This window comes from Lepus europaeus, chromosome X (genome assembly GCF_033115175.1).
Source record: "Lepus europaeus isolate LE1 chromosome X, mLepTim1.pri, whole genome shotgun sequence".
NCBI lineage: Eukaryota > Metazoa > Chordata > Mammalia > Lagomorpha > Leporidae > Lepus > Lepus europaeus.
In genome coordinates this window covers 69594148-69608035 of record NC_084850.1, presented here as the reverse complement: position 1 = coordinate 69608035, position 13888 = coordinate 69594148, and the positions used below count along the sequence as shown (strand labels likewise).

At 34.5% G+C, this 13888-nt stretch overlaps 1 protein-coding gene across 1 annotated transcript in view; it reads left to right on the top strand.

The window, feature by feature from the left end:
- The window catches only part of POF1B (POF1B actin binding protein), a 96051-nt gene that overhangs the window by 35192 nt on the left and 46971 nt on the right, over window positions 1-13888 (top strand). The window contains exon 5 of the mRNA XM_062184042.1: window positions 3991-4173. Within this exon, the coding sequence (XP_062040026.1) occupies window positions 3991-4173 (183 nt within the window). The remainder of the gene's footprint in view (window positions 1-3990; window positions 4174-13888) is intronic.

The following is a 13888-nucleotide window of genomic DNA, read 5'->3' as shown; positions in this document are numbered from 1 at the left end:
TACCATTGTATGGGATTAGGGACCATCCTGATGATTATACCTTGATTATCTATATAAGAAACTATTTCCAAACAAGGTCACATTTTAGTTTACTTGGAGTTAGGTATCTTTGAGAAGACAGTACAATTAAACCCATAACAGACAGTTATTATTGAATTAGTTTTCATAACAAATTCACTTTTCTCATGTGTATATCAAACTAACTAAAAAAATACTAGATTTTTCTTTTTAAACTTCTTAGCATGAGAACATGTTTTATTTTTTACGAGCACTATGGACAGTTGTTACCAGAGTGATAGGTACTAACTCATTATTTATTTGATGTCCAGTAAAATTGAAATGCAATAAACTCCAAGACATATACATCCATATATTTAAGAATTTTATGTGCTTAGAAAGCTGGATATATTCTGAAAGGTTTGATATGATATGTATTTAACACAAATCTTCCAAAGAAGCCACAGAGTACTTCTGGACATTTGAGTCCAAATAGAAGAATTTCATCAAATATTTCTGTTCTTCAAGGAACACTTTCCTGAAGCTGTTAAATTATAGTATATGTCCCTTACTCACCCAGACTGCCAAAACAAAAGTCAGATGTATTTTAGACAGTAAGAAATGTTTGAGGTACATCATTCCATGCTGCTTCCAGCTTCTTGTCTCAAAGAAAGTAAATGACCTTTTTAATTATTGGTCTCTAGAGTAAAAGATTGACTATCCTGTATGTTTTTATTGCTATTTGGCTGGAACAACTAAAGAAAAATTCTAAGAGATCACTGTTTTTGCTTACTGCTTTTTTTAACAATTAATTTTATAATAGTTTTCAATTTACAAAACAAAATTGTGAAGTAGTACAAAAAATTCCTATATATCCCATTCCCAGCTTCCCCTATTATTTTTTTAAAGATTTATTTATTTATTTGAAGGCAGAGTTACAGAAAGACAGAGACACAGTGAGAGAGATGTCTTCCATCCTCTGGTTCACTTCCCAAATTATTAGTATATTTGTCACAAACGGTAAATCATATGCAGCTTCTGTACTATTAAATATAATATTTACTTCTTTATTCCAACTTTTTCTTATTAATGACTTAAAACTACTTGGGATTTTTTAAAACTTTCATGGAAGCTGTTTGAGGTAAAAGATGGACTACAACTGATTTATCCTAGTTGAGTTTCCTCAATAATGGAGATACATGAGGATAAGCTGGATAAAACCAGAGTATGAATGGACCTATTTACTATGCACATATGACTGCAACAAATAATACCAGTTCTTAGCAGAGGTCTTTTTAGTGAAAGGGTGGTAAAGCAGTACCAATTGCAAGATAATTATCCAGCTCATATGATCTTCACTGTGCATTTCTTTTTTTCTCTATCAAAGCCAAAAAGTATGATAAATCAAAAAGGATTTTTTGTACTGTGAAACTTCAAATTATGATTTGCTTAAAAATATAGTTGAAATTATGTATCTTACTTTAGAACAGTATCTTTAGTTATTACATATAAGAATCAAAAACTAAAAACCTGCCAAGACTTCAAAGATATCAGTGGATGGTTCAGAGGCCAAATGGGCTCAGGGAAACTGTGAGGCAGCTCAACAGATGGGAATGGTAGTGTTCTAGTCAAGAGTTGGCTGATACACTGGAAAGAAATATGATTAAGAAAGGGGCTCTTGGGGCTGATGTTTTGGCATAGAAGGTAAAGCCACCGCCTGCCACACTGGCATCCCATATGAGCATCAGTTCAAGTCCTGGCTGCTGCACTTCTGATCCAGCTCCATGCTAATGAGTGTGCAAAAGCAGCAGAGGATGGCCCAAGAACTTGGGCCCCTGCACCCATGTAGGAGACCTGGATGAAGCTCCTGGCTCCTGGCTTCAGCCTGGTCCAGCTCTGGCTATTGTGGCCATTTGGGGAATAAACCAGTGGAAATCTGAAAGGAAGAAAGGGAGGGTGGGGAGGGAGGGGAAAAGGAAAGAAGAAAAGAAGGAAGGTAGGTAGGGAGGAAGGGACTTTTTTTTCCTTTATTACTCCCTGTTAATGTACCCTTTCCAAGTGTTTCCTAACTTGTTTTTTGAGGAACACAGTTTGGTTTGGTTTTGGTTTTTTTTCTTCAGGAGGAATCCTATTTTAGTAGTATATAAACTCCCCACTGACTGATGGTCTGCTCAGATTGTCAGTGTGATTTTATGCTATTCCAATAAATGAAGGGATTTTGTAACATAATAGAACATATTCACTCGTGAAATGTGTAAGAAAGTTGCTGGTAACCTACATTTAGTTTCCTAAACTGTAAAGATCTTATTGTTAGCATACTTGTAAATCTTGAGACTTGAAAAGTCTTGAGAAAATGATTCTATTAATTATTTCTATGACCTTTACTAGCTGTGTATCTGCCAAGCTGTGTATCTACTTGTTGCATATATGAAATGGTCATTTGTATACATAATAAAAATTCAAAGTATTCAACAAACATAAAAATTATAAAAATAATATAAAGAGTATGAAAAGATACATGGAAAAACTAATTTCCTTATCTGGGCTGTCTTGTCTTCTCAGAGGCAACCACTCTTAAAGTTTCTTGGTCAATGCATGTAAAAGCAGTTGTATATGTTTGTAAATGTATACTCATATGTATGTGCATCTTTTAAAAGTTAAACCATAGGGGAGCATATTATTCATTCTTATACACTGTTGCTTTTTTCACTTAAAATAGATTAAAAATTACTTCATGTAAAATTTTTAAATATGAAATACTTTACTGTATTTTCCAACTTTCCACAGTCAAAAGTAAATACAGCAAGCCTCTACTTTCAAAGTTAACTGTATTGCATGAATGTAAAATTATGTTTCAAAATAGAGTATTCTTTCGAAACCAGTTTTCTGATGTCCCTTGTTGAAGTAGAGTAATACCAAAATAATGAAGCATATTCAAATATACCTGAAATCCTAAAACTAAAATAACTACCTGTATTTTCTTAGTATGTGTTCTATACTCACCAGAAAGCAAGTCATGAAAATTAAACAAGAAAATAACAAAGCTTTAGCTTAAAAAAAGGAAACTCCAAATATCTTGAGGTCAGTAAATGTCATCCAGGAATCATGAGTTACAGTTCCAATTTTGCCACTAACTAGCTATGTTATTATAAATATTTCATCTTTTCTGGATCCCCGGAAGATTTTTTCCCCTGCAAAATTAGTGGAATATGTAATTATAAATTTGATGACAACAATGTTGATGTAGAAATAATAAATATTTATTTCTCACCTATAAGTTTCCAGTACATATGCTATACAATTTACATACATTAATTCATTTATTGCTCACAACAATCCAATGAGACATGTACTATCTCTAGTTTTACAAATGAGAAAATTGAGGTTTACATAAAGATTGCATAAACAGTTTCCCAAGATCACAGAGTAAGTGGTAGAATCAAAGTTACAGTATGGGTTTTCTGGCTTTGAAGAACTAGTAATTGGTTTTCAATCCTTTATTTTTAAATTCATGCTCAGTTTTCATAAGCATAAAAATTTGTCCCCCACTGTGACTTTAGTATGCTTCCTGACACTGAAAATCACTACATTATATTATTTTCTAATTTTATATCCATCTATGTTCACTATTATAGTGTTATTATGTAGTTAGATACTTAAGTGCCTGTTGAATCATTAGAGATTAATTAATATTTATATTCATTATAGTCTCAGTATTAACCAGAACATTAATTTAATCAGAACATAAAATTCCCTAACCGATCTAAGTGTTTAGATAGTCCTAGCCACCTGATCAAATAAAAAGAGAATTTAATACAAATTTTACCAGTGGACTAATTTGAAAAATAATATATCACTAATAAAAACTGTAAGTTTTAGGTTTTGAATTACTATGTTAAAGAGCACATTAAATTTTTAAAAATGGTTTCAGTTTTTTATTTATTATTAATTGTTATTCTCAGTGACTATTTTTGACATATATGTGTGTTTTAGGAATATTATCCTCAAGTTCAATGCCATCATCACATTGTACAACAGCCCCAGATCATCCACTCTCCACAATGCCAACAGTCCCATTCTAGCCAACAAATACAAACTATCACAGGAAGTGATTCGATTTCTACAAACACAAGAGATGAATTGTGCCATGGTGGATCAAGCCAGTTACATGAACAGGTAAGATCAATCAGCAATTCTTCTCAAACTCAAAGAATTTTCTGGGATCTCTCTTATACCACTGTATAGGTACTCACATTAACATTCATGAAAATATTGTTTTGTTATAGCACTTTAAAAACAAACTTTTTCATCTCCTCTCAAAGATAAAACAATATTAAATCTATGTGGTATGTTATGACCTGTTTAATGAATGCCTAGCTGATCCTCACTTCTAAAATGGGCCCAGCAATTGCACAACATTAAATACTTTTAAGAGTTATGACATTAAATGAACAATGAATTGGAAATAATATTATCTAAGATGATTGTAATGTTCACATGTCACAAGCTGGTAATTACTTCCTGTATGTCTTCCTTGAGAATATATCATACTGTCAAGTCAGAATGTATATGCATTTTATTACATATTACAACAAAATAGAAACTAAAACAGTTGCTAAGGAGAAATCTCCTGGGATATAATCCTCAGTGACTGATTTATGTTATGAAGTCTTCAGAATCTTGTAAGCTCTGCTATAACAGTGTTAAAGAAAAACAGGTTTGTTGTATCTTGGCAAAACTAACAGTCATAACTGGAACAGTGGGGAATCATTCACCATTTCTGTTTTTTCATGTCAATTCGACCTCTCTCATGGGCATCTCTTACTAAAAGACAAAAGAAAAGAATAATAAATAAAGAAGGATTCTGACCATACAAGAATTTGATGGGCTTGCATTAAATGTTGTGGGAGATTATTTTTAAGGACTGCAACTTTGAAATATACACTTTGGCCATATTGGTTAAAGAAAAAACTACAAATGATTTACAAATATTTTTCCAACCTAAAAAATGCACAAGATGGTCTTTTCTCTGAATGTCTGTATGTAAATAATGGCTTCTAGAACAACTCGCAAACACAATCCAGAGTGTATTGATTTTCTTATGTATTGGGTTAGTAATGACCATAAAAAAGCCTTTTTATTAGATTAAATAACTTTAAATTGTATAACTCGAATTTTAACAAATTTAAATTTGTATAACTCGAAGTTGTTCAGATATCAACAATTTCATATGGTTCAATCTAATTCTTAACTTTGCTTTCCCTTAGTTTCCTCTAATAGGGGAAATGTAGCAAGCACATAAAAATAATACAAACGAAATGTCTGTCATAAAAGAAGGTTGAACAACATGCTTTGGGAAAAGAAGAGACAAGAAATTAATTTCAGATGGGAGATCAAGTGAGGTTTTCCTGAGGAGGTGGAAACTGACCTGTATTTGAAAAATGGGGAATTTCCATATGTGGTATTCTGGTGTTGCTTGGAGATGATATCATAGGAAGAGGGACTCATGTAAACAAAATCATAGACTTGGAAAAGTACATTTGAAGTTTCAAGACTTGATTTGTATGTCATGGAAGACATGTGATAAGGAATACTAGAGTATAGTATTAATATGAATTGTTAAGACCAGGTCTTGAGGTTCATTCTGGGCTCTCTTTAGCAGACAACAAAGTGATGAAGGTTATGAAGTAGGAAAATACTGCTGGGTATGTTTTAGAAGGTAAACTGTAGCAGCTTTTTGTAAGATAGGCTAGCATATAGATTAGTTTTCTTCTTACAATGATCCTATTACAAAAGTGTTATTGTTGTGCTTATTCAGATAAGGAAACTGAGGACTGTCGCGGAAGTTGTTTCTCTCTCTCTCTCTCTCTCTCTCTCTCCCTCTCCCTCTCTCGCTCTCACTCTCGCTCTCTCTGTCTCTCTTTCTCTTTCTCGCTCTTTCTTTCCCTGCTCCTCCTTCCCCCTTAAATAAATAAGTACTGGGGTTGGCACTGTGGCATAGTGGGTAAAGCCACCGCCTGCAGTGCCGGCATCCCATATGGACGCCAGTTCTAGTCCTGGCTGCTCCACTTCCGATCAGCTCTCTGCTATGGCTTGGGAAAGCAGTGAAAGATGGCCCAGGTCCTTGGGCCACTGCACCTTCATGCGAGACCCAGAAGAAGCTCCTGACTCCTGGCTTTGGATCCGCACAGCCCCAGTCATCCTGGCCATTTGGGGAGTGAACCAGCGGATGGAAGACCTCTCTCTCTCTCTCTCTCTCTCTCCCTTTACCTCTCTGTGGCACTGCCTTTCAAATAAATAAATAAATAAATATTTTTTAAAAATAAAAAAATAAAAAAGTATATAAAATGTAAAGGATTATAAAGTAGACATACTTTAGGCTATTTTACTTTTTTATTAAAAAGTTTAACAGAAACTTAAAAATTGTGCATATTATAGGATACTATGTGATGTTTTCAAACATGTGTATATTACATATTGTCCAGTCAGGGTAAATATATTTATGTCTGCAAGTATTTAATATTTATTTATGGTGAAAACAGTTTAAAATGTTGTATAATTTAAAGAGAAAAATATACCGTACATTAACATTGTCCATATTATACTGTGCAACAGCACTCCTGAACTTTTTATAACATTCTAACTGTGACTTCATACCCATTAGCCAACCTTTCCCCATTGCTCCCTATTCCCCTTCCCTCCCTATGTTCTGATAATCACCATTACACTGTTTTCTAGAATCCACATATGACTGAGACCATGTGACTCTTGTCTCTCTGGACTTGGCTTATTTTCACTTAACATAGTGACCTCCAGTTTCATACAAATTGTTGTAAATGACAAGATTTCATCATTTATGAAGGAGTAATATTCCCTTGTGTATATGTTCTTTTTATTCATCCATTCATTAGTGGATAAACACTTAGGCCGTTTTCATTTCTTGGATATTATGAATACTGTTGCTGTACACATGGAAGTACATAAATCTCTTTGATAGAGAAGCCAGGAACTAGGAGCTTCTTCCGGGTCTCCCACTTGGGTGCAGGGGCCTAAGCACTTGAGCTATCTTCTGCTTTCCCAGGCCTTAGCAGAGAGCTGTATTGGAAGAGGAACAGCTGGGAGTAGAACCAGTACCCATATGGGATGCTGGCGCCACTGGCAGAGGATTAACCTACTGCACCATAGCATCAGCCCCAACTTAGGATTTTAATTCAATTACTTGAGCTTATGAAACATGATTCTACTGAGCCACATGGCCTTCAGCGATTGACTTGGCTGAACTGAAGTTCAGTTTTTTTCTCTATAGTAAAAATCATATTTTAATGTATTATATATGCCACAAGAGAATTAAATGACTTAAAATATGTAAAACATCCAGGTTAATGCTAAACTTATGGATGTTAAAATGGATGTCTGATTCTTGACTTTCTTGCTCTCTCAATTCAGACCTGAAATGTTTCAAAGCATTAATATAAAAATTGTTCCCATTGAAATAGTATTTTTTATAAATACTAAATCACCTTTAAAGGTCCTTTGGCAAAAAAAAAGACATTAAAATATTTTTCAAAATTGGGTATCTAAAAATCTGGCTTCAAAATCTTTTTACAATACTGATTTATGTTTATTTCCCATGGTCCTCTCTAGTAACATCATCATTTTGTTTTCAAATGCAAAATATGATGAGTCATATGTCCTTCCTTGCAGAAATTAAGAAAAACATGCTGTGATAATTTTCCTGCTATTAGCAAGGAACAGATAATTTCTCACATGTTAGCAACAAGAAAAAGCTCAGCTAACTCATTTTGGAAGTTTTCATACAGGTGCTTTTTATAAGAACAACTCAAATAATGATCTATATTGTGTGTGCAACTCTTTTCCACTTGGCTTAAGGCTTCCAGGGAATCTTCTGAAGTCATGGAAAGTTGTAAAAGGAACATTCCGTCTCTCTTGGATAGTGCTATTACCAGTGAGGAATTCTTCAATCTGTGACATGATGCCTTTCTTCAATCATTCAGTAATTCACTTTTAGTAGACATCAAAACAGCACAGATCTTACCATCAGGTACTTTTGGGCAGGTCTTTAGGAAGCATGCTACATTGTTTATTTAACAGACTTCATTCACTGATGATGGGATTTTGATGCTGGTTAGTTTAATAAACTCAGCAATTCTGTCCCTTCACTCATTAATATTTGGTTCAAACCCTTCTCCATAATTGTTGCTTTTTTTATTCCTATTATTGAAAATGAGTGCTTTTATGTAAATACTATTCCTTCTAAATACTAAATTCATATCTGTTTGGGGCCCAACACTACCTTGTATGTCTCCTGTTATTTTCAGCAGCCTCCTCTTACAGTAAACATTTTCTAGGAAAAAAATTTTTAATAATTTATTCATTTATTTTCCTTGGAAAGAATAGAGACAGGGAGAAAGAGAGAGATGGAGATCGTTTCTGTCTGCTGAATTCACTCCCCCAAATGCCTGCAACAGCCAGGACTGGGACAGGCCAAAGCCAGGATGCCAGAACTCAATCCTGGTCTCCCACATAGGTGGCAGGGACCCAAGTACTTCTGCTATCATCTGTTTTCTCACAAATTGCACATTTGGGCCAGAATGGGCCAGGAAGCTTGATGGGAAATGAAGTAGCCAAGACTTGAAGCAGGCACTCTGATATGGGATGCAGGTGTCCAAAGTGGTTACTTAACTGCTGTGCCCAACACTCACCCCTTTGGTACCCTTTTGAACTCTTTTTTTTTAATATTTATTTGCCTGGAAGAGTTAGAGGGAAGGAGGGAGACAGGGAAGGAGAAAGAGACAGACAGACAAATAAAATCTTCAATCTGCTGGTCACTCCCCAGATGGCCACAACTGCCAAAGCTGGGCTAGGCCAAAGCCTGGAGCCAGGAGCTTCATCCAGGTCTCCCACATGGATGTGAGAGCCCAAGTATTTGGGCCATTCTCTGCTGCTTTCCCAGGCACATTAGCAGGGAGCTGGATCAGAAGTGGAGCAGCTGGGACTCAAACTGGCACCCACATAGGATGCGGGTGTAGCAGGTAGGGGCTTAACTTGCTGTGCCATAGTGCCACTCTCCCTCCTTTTGAACTCTTGCTTTACAACAGACTCATTTTTTTAAATTTTTACTTGCTTTCTCTTTTTACAAATAAGCTTTTCTTTCTTTATTGATGTAATACACATCATAACTTATGGGATCAAATAGTATTAAAAGGCATAAAACAAACAGCAGTTCCCTGTTTCAATATTCTTTACTACCCAGACTTGATTCTCAGAGGCAACCATTTTCTTTTTTTTTTTAGATTTATTTATTTATTTGAAAGGCAGCGGCAGTGAGAGAGAGAGAGAGAGAGAGAGAGAGGTCTTCCATCTAATGGTTCACTACCCAGATGGCCACAATGGCTGGAGCTGGGCTAATCTGAAGCCAGGAGCCAGGAACCTCTTCTGGGTCTCCCACATGGGTGCAGAGGCCCAAGGACTTGGGCTATCTTTTAGTGCTTTCCCAGGCCATAACAGAGAGCTGGATAGGAAGTGGAGCAGCCGGAACTAGAACCAGTGGCCATATGGGATGCCAGCACTGCAGGCAGCAACTTTACCTGCTACGCCACAGTGCCAGCCCCACAACTATTTTCCATTTTTAGTTTTGTCTTGGATTTGGATGTGCCTCCATATCACTAACTAATGTGCATAAATTTAATTCTGCTTTATCTTGTTCTATCAATGTTCTATGTTATCTGTTGATAATGTGCTACATATTTAGATTTCTTAATCTTCCATCTAGCTGTTTCAATCTCTTCCACCATTCCAATATGAATAAATCTCCATTTTATTTTTTATTAAATCAATATTTAGTGTTTATATTTTGATTGATATAATGTGTTTACTGCTTAACCAACATGTGTATTATTTTTTCTTCTTTTACTTGTACAACTATTTCTTCTTTTGACGGTGTGAATAATTCCATATTCATTTTCATTCTTTTGATTTTCTGTGTGTATGATGCTAATTCTTTTCTTAATATGATTTTATATACAGTAAAAAGTTCTGATGTTTGTTGATCAACCCTCTCTAATCAACATTCTGCTCTCCTTAAAAATCTGCAATCCATAGACACTGCTCCTATTGGCTTGAATTATTACTATCTTCTGACCTTCTGGTCACTCTCCCGTCCATCAAGAGTTTCATCAACAAGCTTAAAATCTTCTCTTTCATTTGCACTTAACCCTGCCCTGGAATCATCTCTAAGAACTTCACCACCCATATCAGTGATCTTTCCCACACTCATTATCCTCAATTTCTTCATTGCTGTGTCTTCACTCCACATAAACATTTGCCACTCTTTGAACTTATATTATTACTTGAAACAGTGTAGCCTGGAATTCTGAATATCTCTTTCTCTTATCATCACTTTCTTATATCATCTCCTACTCTCTTATTTCTACTTAACCTTGCCCTCACCAAGCTTTCTTTCCCTAAGTACTAAGCTATTGGTTTCCATTATCAATCAATTCATCAATGCTCTTGCTAGAAGCCCTTAAATATTCTTGCTAACTTCTCCTATTACTACCCTCACTTTGCTGATTTCTTACTTCAGTTAGACTTCCATTCACATTCTCTGCTATTTTTACTTCCTTGTCAAAATATTCTTTGACTTTTCTTTAGAAAAACCCCAAACAAGGTTGTCTTAGTCTAGCATGGGTTGTCTCTTGTTTGTCTGGACACCCTGCATTGCTAGATAATTCTTTTAATTAATCTATACTGGCTTGTTGCCACAGTCTTCAATGTCTAAGCTTTATCTACCTCAGTCTACCCATATTCTAAATCCCATTGCTGCTCTTTCCCTCTCTGTAGGTGGCCTTGTCTTCTACTGAAAATGGGCAATGAATTTCAAATTTTAGCCTGTACCAGAATCAGTTGGATTACCCATGTAAATTAGAGATTGCTAGGTCCAAAAATTTGCATTTCCATGTTCCCTGCTTATCCTAATGCTACTAGTCCAGGTACCACAATTTGAGTTCACCATGTGAACTGCTACATTGCTTCATTTCACTGACATCTTTTTCTATACCTTGAGTAAAATTCTGATTCTTTTGCTCTTCAAGAATCAGGACTATAAACTTGGCTTCTAGGCAACTCTCTTCTCAAGCCCACCTTTCTGTTGACTTATAATTTCAAAGGAAGAAGGCATGCTGACTTGTTTTCAGTTCCTCACTACGCATATATTCCTTAACACTTTGCAAACTGGATGCAAGTTTCATGTGTCCCTGAAACTGCTTTATTGACCTCCAATTTTCCAAATTCCACTTCATTTTCTTGGTCCTCATCTTGTGCCAGTTCTACTGATTTGGCACACATGGTTTATCTATACCGTTCTTATATCATTTCTACCCATTATACTGTATCATTGTCTCCATATCCTCTTCTCATTATCTTTTTCCTTCTTGCATCAGGAAGTTTTCCTCCAAAACCATCCTTGACTACCTTCTCTTTTCTCTCTCCTTTCCCTTTGCAATATGATATAAAAGCTTGATTTCTACCACTACCTATACATGGATAATTCCAAAAACTTCCTTCCTCACCCCTATTTGCTTATTTGACATTTCTGTTTAAATCTCTCAGAGTCACCAACAATTTATCACACCAGCTTTTTATTCTATGGCTCTTAGTTCTATTAATAATATCTCCAGTATTCTAATCACCAGACTTAAAGCTTAACATCATTGTTTTTACTTTACCCTTTAGTTTGACATTCCATACCTAATCAGTTGTCATAGTTTTATGATACTTCCTAGATACACATCATACAGCTGAAAATAGGTTTAATTCTTGGAATTCTCTAAGTATTTGATCCATGACTTTCTTTCTAGTCTTTATCAGTCACTATATTCTTAACATTGAATATTAGAATATTCTAGAAGACCATGAAGTCTTGGAGGGAGGATACAGTGTCTTAAGTGCTTTTGTTTCTAGTAGTGTTTAGAACACTACCTTAGGAAATTGCAAGGTAAGTTCTGAATAAATATGTGGTGAATGATGAACAACTCATCACACTGATACATTGTAAATGTTATGTTTGGGTTATGGGTATATATTTTAACCTTAGATTTAAAAAATAGCCGATAAAATATATTAAAGTGCTAGTGCATATGTACAGCAATTTCTTTCAGAGACCTAGATTACATTGAATAAATATATGCTAAAGAATTGAAGAACAGAGAAATAAGAAAGAAGAAGAAAAGATAAAAAGTAGCACCAAAGGTGTTAACAAGGCCTTATATATCTTAAAGTAAAACATTAGTTTAAATTAATTTCCTTCAATATACTTTATGTTTATATATGTATGTATATTTATACACATACATGTGTATATACACTTCAGGAAATCTTCAAAAACCTGATAGAAAGTGGTTATGAAAAAACTATACATGAATTTCAAATATTTTTTAGCAAAAAAACATGTTTTAATTGTACTTCCCCATTAACTTTTTGAAGTACCCTATAGGTGTAGGTATAGGTATAGGTATAGGTATAGGTATAGGTATAGGTATTTATATCTCCCAATTCATTTCAAAATGGATTTGGAGTGGCTGATAAGAATAAATAAAGTGCAATATTACAGAAAAAGAAGTGAGCATCAGGGATGGCATCAATACAATGGAATAATAACACAAGAAAGAAAAGAAATTATGTTAAAATATAGGCCATGAGGTTCTGAATCATTAATAAAACTGAGTTAAAAACTTGTCTCTGAGCTTCCTTGAAGCCATGGGAAAAAGGAAAGTATGATTCATTAGAAATTTTCCATTGTTCATATGAAAAAGATTTATAAATTCTTGATATTCACTTTGTGTTATAGGAAAATGGTTTATTTTTCAGTCAGAAAGAATGACTCAAGCTGCTAAAAATCTTGTTGTTTGATCACGTGTGTGCTTTACCGAATGACAATACAAATCACCTGCATGACTCTTGATTCTTTGAGAATGGAATAATCACTGTATTGTTTATCATAATGCCAAAATGTAAATGCACACACTCTCCCACACACCCCAAAAGAGAGAATGGTCTTGTTCAGATTTCACTAAAGTGTATTTTGATGTGATGTGTTAAAGCACCTCTTCCAACTAATGCTTTCCTGTATAGCCTACTTAATTTGAGGTCCAATTTCATCCTTTGTTACAAACTTTCTCACTGCTTACCTTACAAGATTTTATTTGTTACCTCCAGCAACTTTATGTCCATCATTACCTACATTTTATAGTTGAGGAAACTGAGATTCACAGACTTTAAGTAATTTACTTAACCCACTACTGGGAAGTATGTTTCAAATTCCACTCATTTTTCATGATAACATTTTGCTGTCTAGGTTTATTCACATAGAAAGTTAAATCAGATCTTTATTTCAAGTAAAGAACTGTTATGAATAAAGAAGTGGTCATTTTAGAACAAATTTTTATACAATACATTCAATTCAGTGGTGATATTATTGAAAATATAATATGTACCACATTCTGTACAATTTACCATTTATTTATTAAAATATATTTGGAGATTAAAATAGCAGTGAGCATTTTCAGGACCTAATTTTCTCATACTTCTTCTCTTGCTATAATTGCTTCTTGTGGTACAAAATAGGAAGAAACTTTTTTTACCCTATTAGACAAACTATGTTGTACCTAAATGCATTTAGCTTTCGGAGACTAATGCCTAGTAGATTAACTATGGTTTGAATATGCCTGACAGCCATTAACTTCCACAAATCAAAGCAGAATTAATAAAGTGGTAACCTTATCTATCTATAAGTATTATCATATCCTTATGAGCTTTGTGGGCATATAGGTATAATCAACATATTGTATCCTTTTATTAATAATGAGATTTT